We start from the raw sequence: 25222 nt of genomic DNA, 5'->3' as shown, positions 1-25222 counted from the left end.
TTTTTTAAAGATTATTTATTCATAGAGACAGAGAGAGAGAGAGAGAGAGAGAGAGAGAGAGGCAGAGACACAGGCAGAGGGAGAAGCAGGCACCATGCAGAGAGCTTGACATGGGACTCCATCCAGGGTCTCCAGGATCACGCCCTGGGCTGCAGGTGGCGCTAAACCGCTGCACCACCAGGGCTGCCCTATTTTTTATTTTTAAAAAGATTTTATTTACTTATTCCTGAGAGACACAGAGAGAGAGAGAGGCAGAGACACAGGCAGAGGGAGAAGCATGCTCCATGCAGAGAGCCTGATGTGGGACTCGATACTGGGTCTCTAGGATCATGCCCTGAGGCGAAGGCAGAGCTTAACCTCTGAGCCACCCAGGTGTCACTATACAAATAGTTTGTTAAATGAAAGTTTTTCTGGCAATTACACATTAACATATACAAACTAATTGAAAATATACCACAACCATAATTCTGGAAAAGCAATTTATCATTTTCTAGATGGAGTTTCTCCATATTTACTGTATGATATGGCTAGTAACTAAGCTCCATTCTTCATTCAGATTTCACCAGTTTTTCCACTACTACCCCCTTTAATTTTTATATTCTTGGATCTAATCCGAGATATTTTATTATATTTAGTAGCCCTCATTTTTGAAAGATCTCCCTGGGTATAGAAATTTAGGTTGATAACCACGTTCTTTCTTTTTTTTTTTTTTTTGTTAAAGATTTTATTAATTTATTCATGAGAGACACAGAGAGACAGAGACACAGGCAGAGACAGAAGCAGGCTCCTCGCAGGGAGTCCGATGTGGGACTCGATCCTGGGACCTCAGGATCACGCCCTGAGCCAAAGGCAGACGCCCAACCACTGAGCCACCCAGGCATCCCGGGTGATAACCATTTTCTTTCAGAATTTAAGAAAATTCTGCCTGACAGTCTTCTTGCGTGTATTGTCGCTAACAAAAAATCTGATTAATTCCTGTTTTTCCCATCTGCACGTAACATGTCTTTTTTCCTCTGGATGGTTTTAAGGTTTTCTTCTCTATCTCTGGTTTTAAGCAATTTGAGTATGATGCACTTTTTAAAATTTATGATGATGTTTCTTGTGCCTGTGCTTCCTAGAACTTCTTGGATCTACAGGTTTACAGGCTTTGTCAAGTTTGGAATTTTTTCAGTCATTAATTCCTCAAAAATTTTTTGTCCCTTGCCCTCTACAGGGACCGTAGCTGCCTGTGTATTAGGCCACTTAAAATAGTCCCATAGTTCACTGATATTTTTTTTTTCCATTTTTTTGTGTGTCACATTTCAAGTACTCAATAGCCACTGGCTACCATATCTGACCCCACAGGTAAAGAACATTTGTGTCATGTGGACACCTCCTTTGGCTAGCACTGCTCCTTTAAGAGATAACCAGGGAGTAATCCTATCGAGCCTTAGGTCTGTTTACTTTGGACACCATGAGAATCCCAAGCCTCCCATGACATCTTTCATCACCTAGATTCTCATCCCCACATGACTGTCATATGGGGGGACTTCTGTAAGCTGACTTGATCTTCCACTCCTACTCTCAAAATGACTTTTCCCCTTGGAACTCGTGTCAGTGATCAATAAAACCCCTGATGTTTTCAGCCTCCTATGTGAAAGCTTCCATCATCCTCTTACTCCTGTTGAAAGATGGTTGTCCTCGGAAGATACTGTTCTCTTGTAGTTCCTTCCTTCCTTCCTTCCTTCCTTCCTTCCTTCCTTCCTTCCTTCCTTCCTTCCTTCCTTCCTTCTTTCCTTTCCTTTCCTTTCCTTCCTTTTCCTTTCCTCTTTCTTTCTTTCTTTCTTTCTTTCTTTCTTTCTTTCTTTCTTTCTTTCTTTCTTTCTTTCTTTCTTAATTATTTATTTATTATTTATGAGAGAGAGAGAGAGAGAGAGAGAGAAAGAGAGGCAGAGACACAGGAGGAGGGAGAAGCAGGCTCCATGCCGGGAGCCGGACGTGGGACTCGATCCCGGGACTCCAGGATCGTGCCCTGGGCCAATGGCAGGCACCAAACTGCTGAGCCACCCAGGGATCTTTGTAGCTTCTTAAGGACAGGCGGTTTCTTCTTCCTTATACCACAGTACTGCTGACCTGGAGGTGGGGTAAATAGCCTCTCATTTGTTTCCAGACTACTAGAAAAACCTAGTTTGAAACACAAACCATTGTGCTAGCCCTGCTACCCTACCCCTGAAGTAGTCATCTGCTATCCTCCTGGTCACCTGCCCCTCACCAGCCACCCCACTTCCTGGCCAATTGCTAAAAGTTTTAACATACACCACTTACTGTCTTATCTCTTCACCACTCCTGCCATCATTCTTGGTGACTTTAATATCTACATATTAGACTGAAGCAGATGAAGTTGCAGTTTTCATAGGTTCAACCTAGGGTGTGATCTGTCCTCTCAGTTCCTTGACCTTTTGGCCATCAACTCCCTTGGATCGTATCATCTCAGCCTTTCTTAAGTGGGATTCTGAGAGAGAAGTAGGCCTAATGCCCAAGACAATCCGTTGTACTTAATGAATTAACCTGTCCCTTGCATCTCAAGTGGTACCAGTTACGTACCATCCTTGGCAGAAGTAAGGAAACAGCCAATTCATTTTCTGTGTTCTCTGGTTCTTCAACCCTGGTTGCGACTGTCAGTAGTAACTGTGCCGCTTCTGAGATCTCATTTTCAGATGTACCATTGTCTGATCACCACCACCTATCTTTTCCAACTCAGTCCTCTAATGTCCTAACTCCAATAATCCTTCAGCCCCACTGGGACATCTAATTCCAGACTATCCCCTTTCCATTGTCCATTATCCTGTCATGGTCTCACTTCTTAGTGAACTTAGATTTCACGGTTATCATATAACAAGTCCCTTGAATATTTCTAAATTCTATTATACTCCCTGGCAAAACCCAGTATTGGTTAAATTCAACCTTCTAGCTATTTATTACAGTCCTCACCTAAGCAACACAACAATGCTGACTGGGCTCACAGTATTTAAGGCTGTAGACCTCCAGTGGCCCCTGAGTACTGCCCAGCAGTCATCATATGTTTCCATAGTCAGTTTATTCTACTCTCCCCTCTGGGAGAGTCTATTTTATGTCTCTTCTGCTATCCTCTTTTTTTTTTAAATTTTTATTTATTTATGATAGAGAGAGAGAGAGAGAGAGAGGCAGAGACACAGGCAGAGGGAGAAGCAGGCTCCATGCACCTGGAGCCCGACGTGGGACTCGATCCCGGGTCTCCAGGATCGCGCCCCGGGCCAAAGGCAGGCGCCAAACCGCTGCGCCACCCAGGGATCCCCCTCTTCTGCTATCCTCAAATTCCGGTATCCATCCTGACTCTGGTGTCACCATTCTTTTTTATTTTCATACACCTTATTGAGCTGTGATTTACATATTATGTAATTCACTAACCTAAAGTATAATTCAATAGTTTTTAGTATATTCATAGTTGCGCAACTATCACCACTATCAATTTTATAGTATTTTTGATAACTGAAGAAGAAACTTGTTCGCATTAGCAGTCATTCTCCATTTCTCTGCTAACCTCCAGCCCTAGACAACCACTGATCTACTTCTGTCTCTGAGGGTTTGACCATTCTGGGCCTGTTATATAAATGGAATCATTCCATGTTTGTCTTTGTGATTGATTCTTTCTCTTAAATGTTTTAAAGTTCACCCATGTATAGCTTGTGTCAGTGCTTCATTCCTTTTTTTTTTCTTTCCACATCAGCTACATCATTTTACACTTCCACAATATACTCGGATTCCAATTTCTCCACACCCTTGACAACACTTGTTATTTTCTGTGTCTGTTTCTTTTAAGATTTTATTCATTTGAGAGAGGGAGAGTGGGAGCACAAGAGAGAGATTGCATGGATTGGGGGTAGGAGGGGCTGAAGGACACTTGAGACGCAGGCTCCCAACTAAGCAGGGAGTCTGATGCTGGGCTTGATCCTAGAGCTCTGGGATCACTCCCTGAGGCTAAGGCAAACACTTAACTGCTGAGCCACCCAGGAGCCCCTCATTGTGGTATGATTTGCATTTTCCTAATGCCTCACGATCTGGATCATCTCTTTATCTGCTTGTTCACCATTTGTATATCCATCTTGGAGAAATGACTAAGTTCTTTGCCCATTTATTAATTTCAAGTCTTTTTGTTGTTTGATGGTAAATGTTCTCTTTCTATTGTGCTTATTAAATCCTTGTCATATTTATGATTTGCAAATAGTTTTTTCCAGTTATTTAGTTGTCTTTTTCATTCTGTTGATGATATTCTTTGATGACAAAAGTTTAAAGTTTGATAAAGTCCAGTTTATTTCTTTTGATTTGTCTTTGTACTTTCGCTATAATATCTAAGACTCTTGTGAAACGCAGAGTCATGAAGATTGATCTCTTACATTAGGTTTTTGATCCATTTTGAGGTAATTTTTATATATAGTATAGAGATAGATATGTGTGTACCCATGCATGTATGTGTTTATGGTGTTAAAATATACATAACAAAATTTACTATTTTAACCATTTTTAGGTGCATAGTTGCACTAGATATATTCACATTTTTGGTTAGTTGTAGGATTTCATAATTCAGCATCTTTTTTTCATTTATTTGTGAGAGCATGAACGAGTTTGAGAGTGAGCATACACGAACAGGGTGTGGGGGAGAGGCCAAGGGAGAAGCCGACTCCCCATTGAGCAGGGAGCCCCATGCTGGATTCCAGGACCCTGAGATCATGACCTGAGCCCAGGATCCTAAGATCATGATCTGAGCCGGAGGCAGCTGCTTAACCAACTGAACCATCAAGGCACCCCCTCCCTTTAAAAGATTTTATTTTCTTATTTTAGAGAGAGAAAGAGCTGTCAGGTGCATAAGAGCATGGGGAGGGGAAGGGGCTGAGGTAGAGGGACAAGCAGACTCCCCACTGAGCAGGGAGCTGGATGTGGGGCTCCAAGATCTTGGGATCCTGATCTGAGAAGAAGGCATACGCTCAACAGACGGAGCCACGTAGGTGCCCAGTTGTAGGATTTCTTTATATATGTGGATATTAACCCCTTATCAGGTACCTGATTTGCACAAATTTTCTCCTATTCTGCAAGTTGCTTTTTTACTGTTAATAGTGTCCTTGTTGCACAGGAGTTTTAAATTTTATTATAGTCCAGTTTATTTTTTTGTTGTTGCTTGTGCTTTTAGTTTTTTAAATTTTTTTATTTTTTTTTTATTTTATGATAATCACACAGAGAGTGAGAAAGAGGCAGAGACATAGGCAGAGGGAGAAGCAGGCTCCATGCACCGGGAGCCCGACGTGGGATTCGATCTGGGGTCTCCAGAATCGTGCCCTGGGCCAAAGGCAGGCACCAAACCGCTGTGCCACCCAGGGATCCCTGCTTGTGCTTTTAGTGTCATATTCAAGAAATCCTTTCCAAATCCAGTGTCATGAAGTTTCCTCCCTATATTTTCTTCTGAGAGTTTTAAAATTGCAGCTTTTACCTTTCAGTCTTCGATCCACTTTGTGTTAGTTTTTGTATATCATTTAAAATAACAGTCCAGCCTTCTTCATTTGTGTGTGGCTATTTAGTTTTTCTAGCATCATATATTGATGTTTTAATTCATGTCTTTAATTTTGATTGAGTTTCATGTATAGCACACAATCTGGTTTATTTTTATGCAAACTGACATCTTTTAAACTAGTGTGGTTAGAACCATTAATATATTTTTTTAAGGATTTTATTTATTCATGAGAGACACACACAGGCAGTGACATAGGCAGAGGGAGAAGCAGACTCCCTGCCAGGAGCCAGATGTGGGACTTGATCCCAAGACCCGGGATCAGGCCCCCAGTGAAGGCAGATGCTCAACCACTGAGCCGCCCAGGTGTCTGTAGAACCATTAATATTTAATAAATTTATTGAGGTACTTTAAAATTTACTGTCTTTCAAAAAAATAAAATTTACTATCTTTCAGATTTTTTTGCATTGATTTTTAGTTTTCTCTCTAACCTTGATTTAATTTTTGCATATGTAGAATACTTACTCTATTGAAAAAGTCAATCTGCAGAGAAAGGTATACTTAAATTATATTGCTTCTCTATTCTGTACTGCCTATTCCATATCTATCTTCCTTGTTGGCAATCAGTTTTATTTCTTGTTTTTCTTGTTGATGTTGCTTTAAAGGAAAATTAAGCCAACACGTTTTCTTAATTCTGCTTTTTTATATGTGAAATGTCGTATGCCTATTTGGATTTTGTTCTTTTTTCTGAATAATATATCCTGTAAGTCATTTTTTTCATACTTCTCATTTACTTTCTTACATTTCTTCAATGACCATCATTAATTACTTGAATCTGTTTTCCTTTGAAGATGTAGTGATTTGTTTTTCTTTTTTGAGATGATTTTGTCTGTCTTTACTTTCCTGAGTTTTACCAACTTTGACTTCATTTGTTCTTTTTTTTTTTGTCTGTTTATGGTTTAAGTTTTTAGTTTTTGATTCTAAATTTTTCTCAATCTCTTGATGCTTCTTTGTAGTCTGTTGGCAGGTTGCATTAATTTTCTACAGTGGTGTTTGGGGGTGGGTAATGTTCATAAACAAAAAGGTTTTTATTTGCCTTTTTGTTTCTAGCTACTTAGTTTGGAATTTATTTTTTTTACTTCTATCATTTACTGAGTATATGTCCTAGTTTAAAAGTTCTCCTTTTGTCTCTTTAGTAAAGTATAATTTCTTTTATGGATGATGATGTTCATGTTAATGAGTGTTAGGTGGGAAGGATAGATTGACACGTCTGGTTTGTTTGCTTGCTTTTTCCTTTAGGAGCCTTTATTTTTGTTTTTCCTCTCCTTTCTTTCCTTTAATGAACCTGAAGGATACCACTTCTGTTTATCTTCCTCTCTTCTTTTTTTTTCTTTTTTTTAAGATTTTATTTATTTATTCATGAGAGACAAAGAGAGACAGAGGCAGAGACACAGGTAGAGGGAGAAGCAGGCTTCCTGCAGGGAGCCCGACATGGGACTCCCCCCGGGACTGCGGGATCACGCCCTGGGCCGAAGGCAGACACTCAACCGCTGAGCCACCGAGGGATCCCATCTTCCTCTTGTAATAACACTGGATCTCTGTGGTTACCACTTTGGGCTACTTTCACTTAAAAATTTTTCTCCCAAGTTTCTGTAAAATGCTGCTTTGTTTTGTTTTGTTTTGTTTTACTTGTTTTGCTTTAGTATGTTGCATTTGAGAAGTACAGCTTATTTTCCTTTTTCTGTAAGTGATTAGGCCTTTTTGTTGGTCTGAATGCTTTAAGAGTGTTCTTTATCTTTAAGGTACAATAGTAGGTTTAATACTATAGGTCTGAAAAATAATTGTTCAGGGTCCGTTTTCCCAGATAAAATGGTGGGTACTTTTAATATATAGATTCAGATCTTCTTTTTCTTTGATTATAGTTTTCTTTAATTATTTTATTTATTTATTTATTTTACAGAGAGAGCGCAGGCGATGCCTGAGCCAGGGGTGGGGCAAAAGGGAAGAGAGAGGGACAAGCAGACACCTTGTTGAGTATGGAGCCCCATGTGGAGCTCTAGATCATGACCCGGAGCCAAAATGAGGAGTTGAATGCTTGACCTTAACCAGTTGAGCCACCCAAATGCCCCTTTGATGATAGTTTTATTATTTTATTTTATTTATTTTTTTTTTTTAAAGATTTTATTTATTCATGAGAGACACAGAGAGAGAGAGAGGTCGAGACACAGACAGAGGGGGAAGCAGGCTCCATGCAGGGAGCCCGATGCGGGACTCAATCCCAGGTCTCCTGGATCACACCCTGGGCCAAAGGTGGTGCTAAACCGCTCAGCCACCCGGGCTGCCCAGTAGTTTTAATGTTAGTTTGTTTCACTGTTGTTTTCTTCTTCAGAGATCCTAGTTATACATTTATTAGATCAGCTTTGCTTATATCCTATTTCAGCCACTTTCTATTAGATCATTTTTATTCCTTTCTATATTTCATTTTTTGTTATGTTGAATTTTTTTTTACTTCAGTGCCCTTACTAAACTTTGAGTGAGGTATGGTTGGTGTTTTTTAATTCTCTTCAGTCTATAGAACTGTTAATTTACCCAGTTTTTCTTTTCTTTTGCCACCCAGTGGCCACAGGGTGTCTCTTTTATGTTTATTTACTTCTCTTCTATGATTGATGTTTTCTTGGGATTGATATAAGTTTAGTGGATATTCCCTATTCATACTAGGATGGGACTTTTTCTTTTTTGGGGTGAGTTTGTTCAGAATTGGTGTTTATTTTTTGCTTGTGAGTATTTTGAAATTTGGAGGTATGCTGAAAATACAGGTTACATGCAATTTTATTTATCTCATGGGGGGGGTTGTGTAGAAAATATGGAAATAGATTATCCTTACTATTTTGCTATTATTAGCTTCCTATTAATAGTAAATAGCCTTACTATTTTAATTACTTAGAAATATTTTTATATGCGTTTTTAAAATTAAAGTCTTTTTGAGAGAAAGCATAGATCTGAGGGTGGGGAGGGGCAGAGGAAGAGAGAGAAATTTAAGCAGGCTCCACGCTGAACCGTTGTGAGTTGATCTCAGGACCCTGACATGACCTGAGCCGAAATCAAGAGTCAGATGCTTGGGGGGAGGGGCAAGATGGCAGAAGAGCAGGGTCCCCAAATCACCTGTCCCCACCAAATTACCTAGATAACCTTCAAACCATCCTGAAAATCTACGAATTCGGCCTGAGATGTAAAGAGAGACCAGCTGGAATGCTACAGTGAGAAGAGTTCGCGCTTCTATCAAGGTAGGAAGACGGGGAAAAAGAAATAAAGAAACAAAAGGCCTCCGAGGAGGAGGGGCCCCGCGAGGAGCCGGGCTGAGGCCGGGGCGAGTGTCCCCAGGACAGGAGAGCCCGTCCCGGAGAAGCAGGAGCTGCACCAACCTTCCCGGCGGAAAGGGGCTCGCAGGGAGTTGGAGCAAGACCCAGGAGAGCGGGGATGCCCTCGGGCTCCCGGGGACACTCACAGACACCTGCGAGCGCAGGAGAGTGCTCCGAGCTCCCTAAGGGCTGCAGCGCGCACGGCGGGCCGGAGCAGCTCGGAGGGGCTCGGGCGGCGGCTCCACGGAGGGGGCTGCGGGGCGGGAGCGCGAATCCACCAGCGCAGGCCCCGGAGCACAGGGCGCCGGGACACAGCCCAGGATCCGGCCTCCCCCGGGACAGGCAGAGGCCGGGAGGGCCCGAGACAGCAAGGACGCTCCTGCCCCGAGCTGAGCAGATCAGCGGCCCCGCCCCGGAGCCTCCAGGCCCTGCAGACGGAGAACCGAGAGCCCCGAGCCCCGTAGTTCCTGCGGAGGCTGAATCCAGGCTTCCAGAGTTGCCATAGCAACTGCTGCTGTTCCTCCTGGGGCCCCACGGGGTAAACAACCCCCGCTGAGCCCGGCAGCAGGCAGGGGCAGAGCAGCTCCCCCAAGTGCTAACACCTGAAAATCAGCACAGCAGGCCCCTCCCCCAGAAGACCAGCTAGACGGACCAGTGATACTCCCCCGTGTTCCAATACAACTTGTTTTTGGCCACTCTGCACTGAGCAAAATGACTAGAAGGAAAACCTCACCTCAAAAGAAAGAATCAGAAACAGCCCTCTCTCCCACAGAGTTACAAAATCTGGATTACACTTCAATGTCAGAAAGCCAATTCAGAAGCACTATTCTACAGCTACTGGTGGCTCTAGAAAAAAGCATTAAGGACTCACGAGACTTCATGACTGCAGAATTTAGATCCAATCAGGCAGAAATTAAAAATCAATTGAATGAGATGCAATCCAAACTAGAAGTCCTAACGACGAGGGTTAACGAGGTGGAAGAACGAGTGAGTGACATAGAAGACAAGTTAATGGCAAAGAGGGAAACTGAGGAAAAAAGAGACAATCAATTAAGGGACCATGAAGACAGATTAAGGGAAATAAATGACAATCTAAGGAAGAAAAACCTACGGTTAATTGGGGTTCCCGAGGGCGCCGAAAGGGCCAGAGGGCCAGAATATGTATTTGAACAAATCCTAGCTGAAAACTTTCCCAATCTGGGAAGGGAAACAGGCATTCAGATCCAGGAAATAGAGAGATCCCCCCCTAAAATCAATGAAAACCGTTCAACACCTCGACATTTAATAGTGAAGCTTGCAAATTCCAAAGATAAAGAGAAGATCCTTAAAGCAGCAAGAGACAAGAAGTCCCTGACTTTCATGGGGAGGAATATTAGGGTAACAGCAGACCTCTCCACAGAGACGTGGCAGGCCAGAAAGGGCTGGCAGGATATATTCAGGGTCCTAAATGAGAAGAACATGCAACCAAGAATACTTGATCCAGCAAGGCTCTCATTCAAAATGGAAGGAGAGATAAAGAGCTTCCAAGACAGGCAGGAACTGAAAGAATATGTGACCTCCAAACCAGCTCTGCAAGAAATTTTAAGGGGGACTCTTAAAACTCCCCTTTAAGAAGAAGTTCAGTGGAACAATCCACAAAAACAAGGACTAAATAGATATCATGATGACACTAAACTCATATCTGTCAATAGTAACTCTGAACGTGAATGGGCTTAATGACCCCATCAAAAGGCGCAGGGTTTCAGACTGGATAAAAAAGCAGGACCCATCTATTTGCTGTCTACAAGAGACTCATTTTAGACAGAAGGACACCTACAACCTGAAAATAAAAGGTTGGAGAACCATTTACCATTCAAATGGTTCTCAAAATATACCCTAAAAACTATAGAACACTTCTGAAAGAAATTGAGGAAGACACAAAGAGATGGAAAAATATTCCATGCTCATGGATTGGCAGAATTAATATTGTGAAAATGTCAATGTTACCCAGGGCAATTTACACGTATAATGCAATCCCTATCAAAATACCATGGACTTTCTTCAGAGACTTAGAACAAATTATTTTAAGATTTGTGTGGAATCAGAAAAGACCCCAAACAGCCAGGGGAATTTTAAAAAAAGAAAACCATATCTGGGGGCATCACAATGCCAGATTTCAGGTTGTACTACAAAGCTGTGTTCATCAAGACAGTGTGGTACTGGCACAAAAACAGACATATAGATCAATGGAACAGAACAGAGAACCCAGAAGTGGACCCTGAACTTTATGGTCAACTAATATACGATAAAGGAGGAAAGACGGTCCACTGGAAGAAAGACAGTCTCTTCAATAAATGGTGCTGGGAAAATTGGACATCCACATGCAGAAGAATGAAACTGGACCACTCTCTTGCACCATACACAAAGATAAACTCAAAATAGATGAAAGATCTAAATGTGAGACAAGATTCCATCAAAATCCCAGAGGAGAACTCAGGCAACACCCTTTTTGAACTTGGCCACAGTAACCGGAGAAGGACAAACAGTGTATGTTCTCATTCATTTGGGGAATATGAATAATAGTGAAAGGGAATATAAGGGAAGGGAGAAGAAATGTGTGAGAAATATCAGAAAGGGAGACAGAACATAAAGACTTCTAACTCTGGGAAATGAACTAGGGGTGGTGGAGGGGGAGGAGGGCGGGGGGTGGGGGTGAATGGGTGACGGGCACTGAGGGGGACACTTGACGGGATGAGCACTGGGTGTTATTCTGTATGTTGGTAAATTGAACACCAATAAAAATTAATTTATTAAAAAAAAAAAAAGTCAGATGCTTAATTGACTGAGCCACCCAGGTGCCCTGAAAGTTGTTCTTTTAGATGGAAGCATGGTATTCTGAATGGATCATAATGTATTTTAGTGTGTCCTTATTCATGATTAGTTAGGTCTGTGCACTTCACACAATCTGTGATGCAAGACTAGCTGCTGCTTAAAATTTCCAATCTCTTGGGATGCCTTGGTGGCTCAGTTGTTTGGGTGTCTGACTCTTGATTTCAGCTTAGGTCATGATTTCAGGGTGGTGAGATTGAGCCCCGCATTGGGCTCTGCACTTACTGTGGAGTCTACTTGAGATTCTCTCCCTCTGCCCCTCTTCCCACTCATTCTCTTTCTCTAAATAAATAATTAATTTAAAAAAATATTTAAAAAAAAATTCCAGTCTGTCACAGACTGATACATTTTAAAATACAATAAAAGAGGATTGTTAGAAAATGAAATTTAAAAAGATAAAATAAGAGCCTGTTTCTTTCATTGTTATGTACAACAGACATAAGGTTTCATTTCAATAAATATAATCAGAACAAACATAGGAGAAAAAAACACCAAAATTGGTACATGTTCCTTGGAGTTGTGTTTATAAGCAATTTAATATAGAGAATGCCTATTTTACTGATAAATTTTTGTCATTCCACAGTTGTAACTAAACAAAGTTATATGTGAAAGTGAACTCTGTATTAAACATCTATATAGGGGATGCCTGGGTGGCTCAGTAGTTGAGCGCCCGTCTTCCGCCCAGGGCGTGATTCTGGAGTCCGGGGATCGAGTCTCACATCGGGCTTCCCCCTCTGCCTGTCTTTGCCTCCCTCTGTGTCTCTGCCTCTCTCTCTCTCTCTGTCTCTCATGAATAAATAAATAAAAATCTTAAAGGATATATATAGACTTTAAAAAATTTTTTTTAAAGATTTTATTATTTTTCATGAGACACAGAGAGAGAGAGAGAGAGAGAGAGAGAGAGAGAGAGAGAGGGGGGCAGAGACACAGGCAGAGGGAGGAGCAGGCTCCATGCAGGGAGCCCGATGTGGGACTCGATCCCAGAAGTCCAGGATCACATCCCGGGCTGAAGGCAGGCTCTAAGTTTACCCTGAGCCACCTGGGCTGCCCTATTTATATCCTTTCAGTGAACACTGTGTATATTCATATTTAAAGTTCTTATTTTGACAGATGAGCTTTCTTCTTGCTTAACAACTTACTATTCTAGTTTGGGTTGATGATGATGCTAATGTCACAGGGGATATTGTATATCTGAAGCCTGTGTTTTTTTGTTTTGTTTTGTTTTAAAGATTTTATTTATTCATGAGAGACAGAGAGAGACAGAGACACAGGCAGAGAGAGAAGCAGGTTTCATGCAGGGAGCCTGATGCAGGACCCAGTCCCAGGACTCCAGGATCATGCCCTGGGCTGAAAGCAGATATTTAATCCCTGAGCCACCCGCGTGTCCCTAAAGCCTGTGTTTTTAAAAAGATAAAATTCAGTGTGAAGAAATCAGTTTTATGTTAAGGAACAGGAAGAAGAATTTTTTAGCAGTTGTAGTAAGATCGTAGTATTTTTAATTTTTATTCAAAATGGGCTTGAAAATGCTACATTTCAAAAATCATCTTTGATCCTCTGATTAGCCAGTTCCAGCAGTTTTGTTTTCTGAAACATTATAGATACATTTCAGTTATCTTATTATTACTATTATTATTTTTTAATTCCATTATAGTTAACCTTCAGTAATATATTAGTTTCAGGTATATAATATAGTGATTTAGCAATTTGATACATTACCCAGTGCTTATCATGATAAGTGTAATCTTAATTTCCTTTACCTGTTTCACCCGTCCCTTCATTCACTTCCTCTCTGGTAACCATTAGTTTGTTCTCTATAGGTAAGAGTCTGTTCTTTGGTGTCTCTTTTTTTTCTTTATTTTGTTTCTTAAATTCCACATATGAGGGAAACTATGGTATTTGCCTTTTCTGACTGACATTTCATTTAGCGTTTTACTTTATAAATCTGTCCATGTTGTTGCAAATGGGAAGTTTTCATTCTTTTTTTATGACTCAGTAATATTCCATTGTTTATATATTACCACATCCTCTTTATCCATTCATTGATTGATGGCTACTTGGGCTGTTTCCATAATTATGTTTCAGTTATCTTTTTGATGAAAGAAATGGAATTCAGAACATGAATTTGATCTTTTTTGAAGTAACATAATATTTGAAAAATTCTAACTTTTTAAGGTTTTGGATGATGTTATGCAGATGTGAAATATTAAACTTATCAGCCATTTCCCTGATGTTTGTTGTAAAATTGTAGAACATAATCACAATCTGTAGAATCTCTGTTCTTCCAGTAATGTAATTTTCATTTCTATCCTTTCATCTTACATGTCATAGAAATTCTGTCCTTTGCATGGAATCATTAAGTTCATTGAAAATACTGAAAATATCAGAAAAATAAGCAAGTCTTGCTTTCTACTTATGTTGCTTATGATACATTTACATATCACATAATAAAGGAGAATGTTCTTGAGTTGAATGCATTAGCCTTAGTCTTATGTAACTTAACATTTCTACTATACATAGTATTTTGTTTGGCTGACATTTTTTTTGGTAATAGAAACTGCATTGAGTAACACAGTGGCACAAGCTTCTTAAATCTAGGTTGTTTTTCCCATAGTTACTTCTGTCTACATGTAACTTAAAGTTTAATCCTTTATGGTTTGGTACAGTTAAAAATTTAGTTCACATTTGTTGACAGTGAAACAGAATTTTGTATCATCCACTTAATCACATATTTCTTAAAATAATTGCTGTGTTGCTAATATCTGTGCATTTAAGAAGCTGCAGTGAAAAGAATGTTGTTGGCTTTGTTTTACTAATTGTTCTTCCATATCATGATCTCTCTTTTTTTTTAATTTTTATTTATTTATGATAGTCACACACAGAGAGAGAGAGAGAGAGAGGCAGAGACATAGGCAGAGGGAGAAGCAGGCTCCATGCACCGGGAGCCCGACGTGGGATTCGATCCGGGGTCTCCAGAATCGCGCCCTGGGCCAAAGGCAGGCGCCAAACCGCTGTGCCACCCAGGGATCCCCATATCATGATCTCTTTACTGAATATGTTGAGCTATGTTGTTGAAATATGGTACTTGGGATGCCTGGGTGGCTCAGTAATTAAGCATCTGCCTTTGGCTCGGGGCCTGATCCTGGAGTCCCACATCGGACTCCCTGCATGGAGCCTGCTTCTTCCTCTGCCTATATCTCTGCCTCGTGCTCTCTCTCTGTGTCTCTCATGAATAAATAAATAAAACCTTAAAAAAAAAAAAGAAATAAGGTACTTGAGCTACCTGTTTGCCTCATATTCCCCTAGCATTTCCAAGCAGGCAGCTTTGAGTCTTCTACTGATTTCTTGACAGTTTTATATACAGACTCTCCCTGAGTTTTGATAGTTTGACTATGATTTTTTGACTTTATGATGGTGTGAAGTGATACACATTCAGTAGAAACTGAACTTTGAATTTTGATCTTTTTATGGGATAGCAGTACATGGTATGATATACTCTGTTGTGTTAGTGAGCACCGGCAGTGAGCCACAGATTCCAGTCAGCCACACAACCATGAGGGTAAATAACTGATCCATTTACACCCTATCTGTACCCATTCACGCCTTCTGTTTTTCACTCTCAGTACAGTATTCAGTAAATTACATGAAGTAGTCAACACTTAATTATAAAAATGGTCTTTTTTTTAAATCATTTTTTTAGAAGATTTTATTTATTAGAGATACAGAGAGAGAGAGAGAGAGAGAGAGAGAGAGAGAGAGAGGCAGGCCGAGACAGGCAGAGGGAGAAGCAGGCTCCATGCAGGGAGCCCAACATGGGATTTGTTCCGGAGTCTCCAGGATTACGCCTGCCCTGGGCTGAAGGCGGCGCTAAACCGCTGAGCCACCCAGGCTGCCCTAAAAATGGTCTTGTATTAGGTGATTTTGCCCAACTGAAACCATGTTTAAGGTAGTGTTCTGGCCTTGTTTAAGGTAGGTTAGGCTTAAACTATGATGTTTGGTACAGTAGGTGTATTAAATGCATCTTCGATTTATATTATTTTCAGCTTTTAGTGACTGGTCCTTCTGCAAATGACTAGTCTGCAGTTTTCACCACGGAAGTCCACTTATTGTGTGCTTGGATGTTGTGGCAATGTTAAATTGCTGTAAAAGTTTCTGAATGCTTATTCTCAGTTTCTATGTTTATTTTATTTTAAATATTTTATTTATTTGAGAGAGAGCATGCAGGCAGGGGGAGTGGCAGAGGGAGATGGAGAAGCAGGTTCCCCATGGAACAGGGAGCCTGATGTGGAGCTGGGTCCTAGAACCTGGGGATCATGAACTGAGCTGAAGGCAGACACTTAACTGACTGAGCCACTGAGGCACTGCTCTATGTTTTTTTTTTTTTTTTTGTTATGGCAGTAACAAGCAGCATGCTGATTTCCACTCATCTGTAGGTCATATTTTCAGCGGCAATGATTCAGGTTTTACAATGACAAAATGTTCTACGTCAGAGCATTATTGTACACACATCTTTGTGCTTGTGTGTGAGTGTATCTGTAGAATAAATTCCTAGAAGTGTATTGCTGGACAAAGATTGTGTACATGAATGATTTCTGAGGTTATTGAAATTTGCCCACTAGACATATTGCATCCGTTTTATCCTGTCAGTGTTATTAGAGTATCTTTTTCCCTACATAAAGTGTTTTGTAAAGCATTTTATTTTTACTATTAATAAAGGTTTTAAAAAGTATATAATTATTTTGATTTACATGTTCAAAGAGAAGTTGAGTCTCTTGACATGTACTTCGGAGCCCCTTCTGTATTTTTCTCTATGGGCTATCTCATCATGCCCTTTGCTTATGGAAGGAGGTTAAATACTGGTCTTTTCATTGATTTGTAAGAGATCTTTATATATAGTCCTTTTTTCTGATAATTATATTACATAGTTTTCCCTAGTTCTGTTGCTTTTTAAGTACTGATTTAAAATAAATGAGGGGCACCTGGGTGGCTCAGTGATTGAGCATCTGCCTTTTGACTCAGGTCATGATCCCAGGGTCCTGGGATTGAATCCAATGTCCTGTGTCTCTGCCTCTCTCTGTGTCTCTCATGAATAAATAAATAAAATCTTAAACAAAAATAAATGAACACACTGACTTTAAACATACCTACTAATTTTTTTAAAAAGATTTGTTTATTAGAGAGAGAGAGAGAGAGCGCATGGTGGGCAGGGGCAGGGGTAGAGGGAGAGACAGTCTTAAGTAGAGCATGGAGCCCGATGCTGGGCTCGACCTCACGACCCTGAGATCATGACCTGTGCTGAAATCAAGAGTCTGTTGCTTAACTGACTGTGCCATCCAGGTGTCCCTGTGGTTCCTAATTTTTAAATTCTTGAATCAAGATTTCTCTGAACTTGAGTGCTTGCTTACTGGTATTGTGCAGATGGCCAATTTTTACATGAATTTCCATGTGACAGATGATAATGTCAATATATTATACATTTGAATTTTTATGATTTTTATTTGTTTCAGATCTACATGTTTTCTTTTTTGTACCGTAAAGATGTTTTTCTGATGTTTTCTGTGAAATTTACAGTACTCACTGATTCTGCAGAGGCTCAGTGATCTCTATTAGTTATGGAAGAGGTAGAAAGATTACTTTTAATAGTAGCTGCCCTAATGGTATTTCTTGTTTTGCGACAGGAACCAAAGGAGGAGAATGGATTGCAGAAAATGAAGACAAAACAGTCGAATAGAACAAAGTGTTTGGCTAAAAGAAAAATTGCACGTATGTTTTTATTTTTGTGTTGAGAGTGCTTTGAAAATTGCAGCATAGAATTGACAATAGTTTTTTCATTAGGAAGAGAGATCTCTGAGTAAGGATGTATGTGGTTCCTATTTGTTTTGGATTTCATTAAAGTTTTAGAATTCACCATTACCTACAGCTTATACAGTTGACTTATTAGGGCAGAGAGTTGAAATAAAAAATGTGAACTTCATAGTTAGGGACACTTGGATTTTGAATCCTTGCTTCAGCCCTTATATAGACTTTAGGCAAGTTAGTGCTTTCAGCTTACCTCTGTTTTCTTATCGATGAAATACAAATACAACACTTAGTGGCTCAAATAATGGTACCTACTATAATGGTACAATTTTCATCATGTTAAAAAACAATATTTAGCTGAGTAAATTTGAATCTAATGGCTTTATGAAATGATTCATGAATCGGGCAATATTCCATCTAGTAAAACCATTTTTTTTAAAATTTTTATTTATTTATGATAGTCACACACAGAGAGAGAGAGAGAGGCAGAGACATAGGCAGAGGGAGAAGCAGGCTCCATGCACCGGGAGCCAGACGTGGGATTCGATCCCAGGTCTCCAGGATCGTGCCCTGGGCCAAAGGCAGGTGCCAAACCGCTGTGCCACCCAGGGATCCCTAGTAAAACCATTTTTAAAAATTATTTATTTATTTATTCATGAGCAACACAGAGACAGAGAGAGAGGCAGAGGGAGAAGCAGGCTACGTGCAGGGAGCCCAACGTGGGACTTGATCCCGGGTCTCCAGGATCACGCCCCAGGCTGCAGGCTGCGCCACCGGGGGTGCCCTATTCCATCTAGTAAATAGAAAGGTGCTCCTGAGGAATTGTCCAAAATGGAAGGTTTTTATAGAAAGGCAGGTTGGGCAAGAAAACTATTAGCAAAAAAAGAGAAAGGATTGTTTTAGGCAAGGTCATCTTCCCTTGCTGGGAAGGATAGGGGTCATATTAGGTGGATTACCTCATCTTCCTTTGGGAAATGGAGAGTTATATGATTATCTCATTGGTGCTTAATCAGAAAATTTCTGGTTCATAGGTAAGACTTATATTTCTAGGGGAAGTTGAAACTCTAGTTAGGGTAGGTAGTAAGCCCTGGTTTGGTGACATGTCCTCATCTAAGTAACACTATTTGGGCCTGTGATTTTCCTTTTTTTTTTTTTTTTAAAGATTTTATTTTTTCATGAGAGACATAGAGAGAGAGGCAGAGACACAGGCAGAGGGAGAAGCAGGCTCCATGCAGGGAACCTGACATGGGACTCAATCCAGGGTCTCCAGGATCATACCCTAGGCCGAAGGTGGCACTAAACTGCTGAGCCACCCAGACTGCCCTCCTTTTAATGTTTATTACATTTATAAGGGAAAAAACTCCTCTGTGTATCTTCTCTGTTCTTAATACTTAACTCTGGTCATCACATGCGTTGGGTGTTTTTTCCCACACCAAGCAGTTTTCCAGTTTTCAGTCAGACACTGATATCTCAATTTAAGCAATTCTGATATTGTCTACCTAGAGATAGTATCAGATCCCACAGGACTACCTTTACCTAGCAAGTCTAGGTCATTGCTTTGTGCATCTGACTGACTAGCTATAAAGAGGTTTAATGACCCTCTCCTTGGGTTTGATTAATTTGTTAGAATGGCCACAGAATTCAGGGAAATTTACTTACTAGATGACTGGTTTATTGTAAAGGATATAACTTAGGAAGAAGCAGGTCAAAGAGATGTATACAGGGGGAAGGGCTGCAGAGCTTATATGCCTTCTCTAGCTGTGTCACCTTTCCAGTATTTCCATCAACCTAGAAACTTTCCAAACCTTGTAGTTCACAGATACTTACAGAAGCTTCCTTATGCAGGTGTGTGTGATTAAATCATTGGCCATTAGTGATTGATTCAACCTCCAGCCAGCCCCTCCCTCCATTCGCTCGAGGTAGGGGAGATAGGGATGGAAGTTCCAACCATCTAAACCCACAGTTGGTTGGTTCCCGCATCCTTAGGGGTTTTCCAAAAGTAAGTGCATTAATGTGACTCAGGTATGGTTGAAAAGGGATTGTTAAAAATAAGAAAAGTTGCCTTTATTGTTCTTTTCACTTAGGAAATTGGAAGGGGTTTAGGAGTTCTGTGTGAGGGAACAAAGATCAAATATTTATTTATTAGTATAAGTCAACAATAGCACAAAAATTTTGTTGTAGGTTTACTTTTTTGATTTTGTACTCAATTGTGAAGTTAATTTTTTTGGCATTTTAATGTGAAGTGTTCAAGCATTTCAGTGAACTTTTAAAAAATATGATAACTAGCTGAAATTTTTTTTTAAGATGTTATTTATTTATTCATGAGAGACACGGGGCGGGGGAGAGAGACACACACAGACAGAGAGGCAGAGACACAGTCAGAGGGAAAAGCAGGTTCCATGCAGGGAGCCTGATGTGGGACTTGATCCCGGGACTCCAGGATCAGGCCTTGGGCTGAAGGTGACGCTTTAACCACTGAGCCACCCGGGCTGCCCACTCGCTGAAATTATTACAAAAGTTGGTTGAAGATAACAAGGCTTTATTTCACTATTAATTTGAATTTCAGTAATTTAAGGTAGAATTCTTGCCTTAAAAAATTAACCACAAACAGTTCTTTGTTGTGAAATCATTGCATTATGTCTAGAGGTACCTGTCAGGTTAGATCTGTCAAATGTATGCAAGTTACTTTCAGTATTGAAAATTGTTAAAAAAAAAAAAAAAAAAAAAGAAAGAAAGAAAGAAAAAAGAGAAAATTGTTGATACAGGGCAGCCAGGGTGGCTCAGCGGTTTAGCGCCTTCAACTCAGGGCCTGATCCTGGAGACCTGGGATCGAGGCCCATGTCGGGCTCCCTGCATGGAGCCTGCTTCTCCCTCTGCCTGTGTCTCTGCCTCTCTCTCTGTCTGTGTGTGTGTCTCATGAATAAATAAATAAAATCTTAAAAAAAAAAAAGAAAGAAAATTGTTGATACAATTTTTTTGAGATGTAATTTTGTCAATTGATAGTTAAGTTTATGTCATCATCGATGGACTATTTATAGTTGTCTGGTTATTCTGGATCTTTATAATCAGATTGGGTTTTACTTTTTTATTTAGTTGTGTCATGCTTTTTTTACCTGGTCTGACAATCCTTTTTATCTTTTTTATGTATTCTGACAACTTTTGTTTTTTATAATTACATTTAATGTAATTATTAATGATACTGAATTAAAATTTACCATTTTGAAAGTGTTTCCAACTGTTCTTTGTCTTTTTTCTTCCTTTTCTGTCCTTTTTTTGTATTTGTATTATTTTGTATTTGTATTATTTTTGAGTATTATTTTGATTCCATTTTGTTTTTGCTATTGACTTATTTACATCTCTTTTAAAACACTACTAGTTGCCCTAGAGTCTATAGGACACACATTTAATTAATCACCTTCAAATAATGTTATATTGTTTCATGTGTCGTGTAGACTGTGTAAAGGTATATTCCCTATTTTGTCTACCCTACTTTGTGTTATTTTTGCCATACATTTTAGTTTTGCATTTGCATATAATAGTTTGATACTATTTTCCTTTAGACAGTTAAATATCCGTTAGAGCAATGGAAATAAAAAATAAAGAATTCCAAAAAAATAAATAAATAAAGAATTCCATGCCTTATTTGTGTGATCTCAAGGACTGTTCATTTCTTTGTGTAGATCCTGGTTTCAAGGCTCATACGCTTTCTGTTGGAAAGCTTCCTTTAGGGCATCCCGGGTGGCTCAGTGGTGTAGCGCCCCCAGGGTGTGATCCTGGAGACCTGGGATCGAGTCCCACATCGGGCTCCCTGCATGGAGCCTGCTTCTCCCTCTGCCTGTGTCTGTGCCCCTCTCTCTGTGTCTCTCATGAGTAAATAAATAAAATCTTTAAAAAAAAAAAAAAGGAAAGCTTCCTTTATCACTTTTGTAATATAGATTGGTTGCTAATTAATCCTCTGTTTTTGTTTGAGAAAGTCTTTATTGCTCCCATTTTTATGGCAACAATTTTATTGAGATATAACTCATATATAGTACAATTCATTGATCATACATACCTTTATTATTTAAAATATATAATGGGTTTTAGTATTAAGTGTTGTGCAACTGTTGCCACAGCAACCACTAATTTACTTTCTGTCTCTCTAGATTTGCCTATTCTGGACATTCCCTGTAAATAAAATCATATAACATATATCTTTTGTGACTAGCTTCTTTGACTTAGCTTAATGTTTTCACATTCATCCATGTTTTGGCATCATAGTACTTCATTCCTTTATTACTAAGTAATATTCCATTATATTGCTGTGCCAAATTTTTTCAGTCATTTATCACTTGATGGACATTTAGATTGTTTCTACTCTGGCTAATAAGACCAGAATTGCTGTGAACATTTCTGTGCAAGTTTTTGTGTGGACATATGTTTTCATTTCTCTTGGGTTTATGCCTAGGAGTAGAATTCCTGGGTCATATGGAAACTCAGTATTTAATTATTTGAGAAGCTTCCACAGTTTTCTAAAGTGGCTCCCCATTTTACATTTCCACCACCATTGTATAAAGGTTCCAGTTCCTTCACATCCTTGCCAACACTTTTTTCTTTTTCTTTTTTTTTTACAGTATAGACATTCTAGTGGGTATGAAATTATATTTCATTGTGGTTTTGATTTACATTTCTCTAATGACTAATGATGTTGGCCATCTTTTTGCATGTATATTGGCCATTTGTATGGTTTTTTTTGTATGTTTTTTTGGAAAAGTTGATTCATATCCTTTGCTCATTAAATTATTTTATTATAAAATTCACAAAAAACCTACTATGTTAGCCATTTAAAATTTTTTTATCATGAAAGAAGTGTTGAATTTTGGTATTTTTTTTCTGTGTCTATTGATATCATTTGGGTTTCATGTTTTACTTTGTTTACTTTCATTTATACTTTGTGGTATATTAATTGATTTTCTTATGTTAAACTAGCCTTGCATTCCTGGGATAAATTCTACTTTGTCATAGTGTAGAATACTTTATATATGTTGCAGGATTTGTTTTGATAGTGTTATATTGAAGATTTTTGCATCTACATTCATAAGAGATACTGATCGGTAGTTTCCTGGTTATGTCTTTGTCTGGATTTGGTATTAGGCTGAAATTGGCCTCAGGGAATGAGTTGCACATTGTTTCCTCCATTAATTTTTGGAAGAGTTGGTATTAATTTTTCTTTAACTGTTTGACAGAATTCACCAGTGAAGCCATCTGGGTCTAGGCCTTTCTTTGTGGTTAGGTTTTGATTACTGATTCAATCTCTTACCTGTCGTATTCTATTCAGATTTTCTTTTCTTGAGTCAGTTTTGGTAGTTTGTGTCATTTTAGGAATTTGTGTGTTTCATCTAAGTGAATCAAGTGGCATATAGTTTTTCATAGATTCCATTATAGTACTTTTTATTTTTGTAATGTCTCCACGGACATTCCTACTTTTAGTTGTCTGAATCTTTTTCCTCCCCCTGCTTAATCTAAGTCATAGTTTGTCAATTAGCAACCTAGTTTTTAAAATAAAATTTCCTGTTTTTCTATTGATTTCTTCTCCCTCCCTCCTCCTCCTTCCCTCCTCTCCCTTCCCTCCCTCCCTCCTCCCTCCCTCCCTCCCTCCCTCCCTCTGCTTTCTTTAGGTTTAGGTTGCTCTTTTCTTCCTGTGTCTTAAGGTGGAAGTTTAGGTTTGATTCAAGATCTTTCTCTCTCTTTTTTTTTCCATTTGTTTTTATTTAAGCTAGATTTGCCAACATACACTATAAAACCCAGTGCTCACCCCATCAAGTGCCCTCCTTAGTGCCCATCACCCAGTTACCCCAACCCCCTGCCCACCTCTCCTTCTTCAACCCTTTGTTTCCCAGAGTTAGGAGTCTCTCATAGTTTGTCTCCCTCTCCAATTTTTTCCACTCAGTTCCCCTCCTTCCTTTATAATACCTTTCACTATTTCTTATATTCCCTGTAGGAGTGAAACCATATGATGATTGTCTTTTCTGATTGACTTATTTCACTGAGCATAATACCCTCAAGTTCCATCCACATCAAAGGAAATGGTGGGTATTTGTCCTTTCTGATGGCTGAGTAATATTCCATTGTATATATATATACCACATCTTCTTTACCCATTCATCTGTCGAAGGGCATTGTCGGTTCTTCCTCAGTTCGGTTATTGTGGACATTGCTGCTATGAACATTGGGGTGCAGGTGTCCCGGCCTTTCACTACATCTGTATCTTTGGGGTAGATACCCAGTAGTGCAGTTGCTGGATTGTGGGTTGTAGGGTAGCTCCATTTTTAACTCTTTGAGGAATCTTCACACTGTTTTCTAGAGTGGCTGTACCAGTTCACTTTCCCACCAACAGTGCAAGAGGGTTCCCCTTTCAATCCACATTCTTCAACATTTGTTGTTTCCTGTCTTGTTAATTTTCACCATTCTCTCTGGTGTGAGGTGGTATCTCATTGTGGTTTTGATTTGTATTTCCCTGATGCCAAGGGATGTGGAGCATTTTCTCATGTGCGTGTTGGCCATGTGTACGTCTTCTTTGGTGAAATCTCTGTTCATGTCTTTTGCCCATTTCATGATTGGATTGTTTGTTTCTTTGCTCTTGAGTTTAATAAGTTCTTTATAGATCTTGGATATTAGCCCTTTATCTGATATGTCATTTGCAAATATCTTCTCCCATTCTGTAGGTTGTCTTTTAGTTTTGTTGACTATTTCTTTGCTATGCAGAAGCTTTTTATTCTGATTAAGTCCCCACAGTTCATTTTTGCTTTTGTTTCCCTTGCCTTCATAGACGTATCTTGCAAGAAGTTGCTGTGGCCAAGTTCAAAAAGGGTGTTGCCTGTGTTCTTCTCTAGGATTTTGATGGATTCTTGTCTCACATTTAGATCTTTCATCCATTTTGAATGTATCTTTGTGTATTGTGTAAGAGAATGGTCTAGTTTCATTCTTCTACATGTGGCTGTCCAGTTTTCCCAGCACCATTTATTGAAGAGACTGTCCTTTTTCCAGTGGATAGTCTTTCCTGCTTTGTTGAATATTGGTTGACCATAATGTTGAGGTTCTACTTCTGGATTCTCTATTCTGTTCCATTGATCTATGTGTCTTTTTGTGCTAGTACCATACTGTCTTGAGGATCACAGCTTTGTAATACAGCTTGAAATCCGGCATTGTGATGCCCCCCCGCATTGATTTTCTCTTTCAGTATTCCCCTGGCTATTTGGGGTCTTTTCTGATTCCACACAAATCTTAAGATTATTTGTTCCAACTCTATGAAGAAAGTCCATGGTATTTTGATAGGGATTGCATTGAATGTGTAAATTGCCCTGGATAGCATAGACATTTTCACAATATATATTCCTTCAATCCATGAGCATGGAATGTTTTTCCATCTCTTTGTGTCTTCCTCAATTTCTTTCAGAAGTGTTCTGTAGTTTTTTAGGTATAGATCCGTTACCTCTTTGGTTAGGTTTATTCCTAGGTACATTATGCTTTTGGGTGCAGTGGTAGATGGGATTGATTCTTTAATTTCTCTTTCTTCAGTCTCATGTTGTGTATAGAAATGCCACTGATTTCTGTGAATTGATTTTGTATCCGGCCACATTGGTGAATTGCTGTATGAGTTCTAGCAGTCTTAGGGTGGAGTCTTTTGGGTTTTCTTTATACT

At 39.4% G+C, this 25222-nt stretch overlaps 1 protein-coding gene across 2 annotated transcripts in view; it reads left to right on the top strand.

The window, feature by feature from the left end:
- The window catches only part of UIMC1 (ubiquitin interaction motif containing 1), a 129587-nt gene that overhangs the window by 30604 nt on the left and 73761 nt on the right, over positions 1-25222 (top strand). For both annotated transcript variants that reach the window (XM_055325005.1, XM_055325006.1), the window contains exon 3: positions 17421-17505. In XM_055325005.1, the coding sequence (XP_055180980.1) occupies positions 17421-17505 (85 nt within the window). The remainder of the gene's footprint in view (positions 1-17420; positions 17506-25222) is intronic.

Source organism: Nyctereutes procyonoides, unplaced genomic scaffold, assembly GCF_905146905.1.
Source record: "Nyctereutes procyonoides isolate TBG_1078 unplaced genomic scaffold, NYPRO_anot_genome, whole genome shotgun sequence".
Classification (NCBI taxonomy): domain Eukaryota; kingdom Metazoa; phylum Chordata; class Mammalia; order Carnivora; family Canidae; genus Nyctereutes; species Nyctereutes procyonoides.
This window is presented reverse-complemented; position numbering and strand designations above follow the sequence as displayed.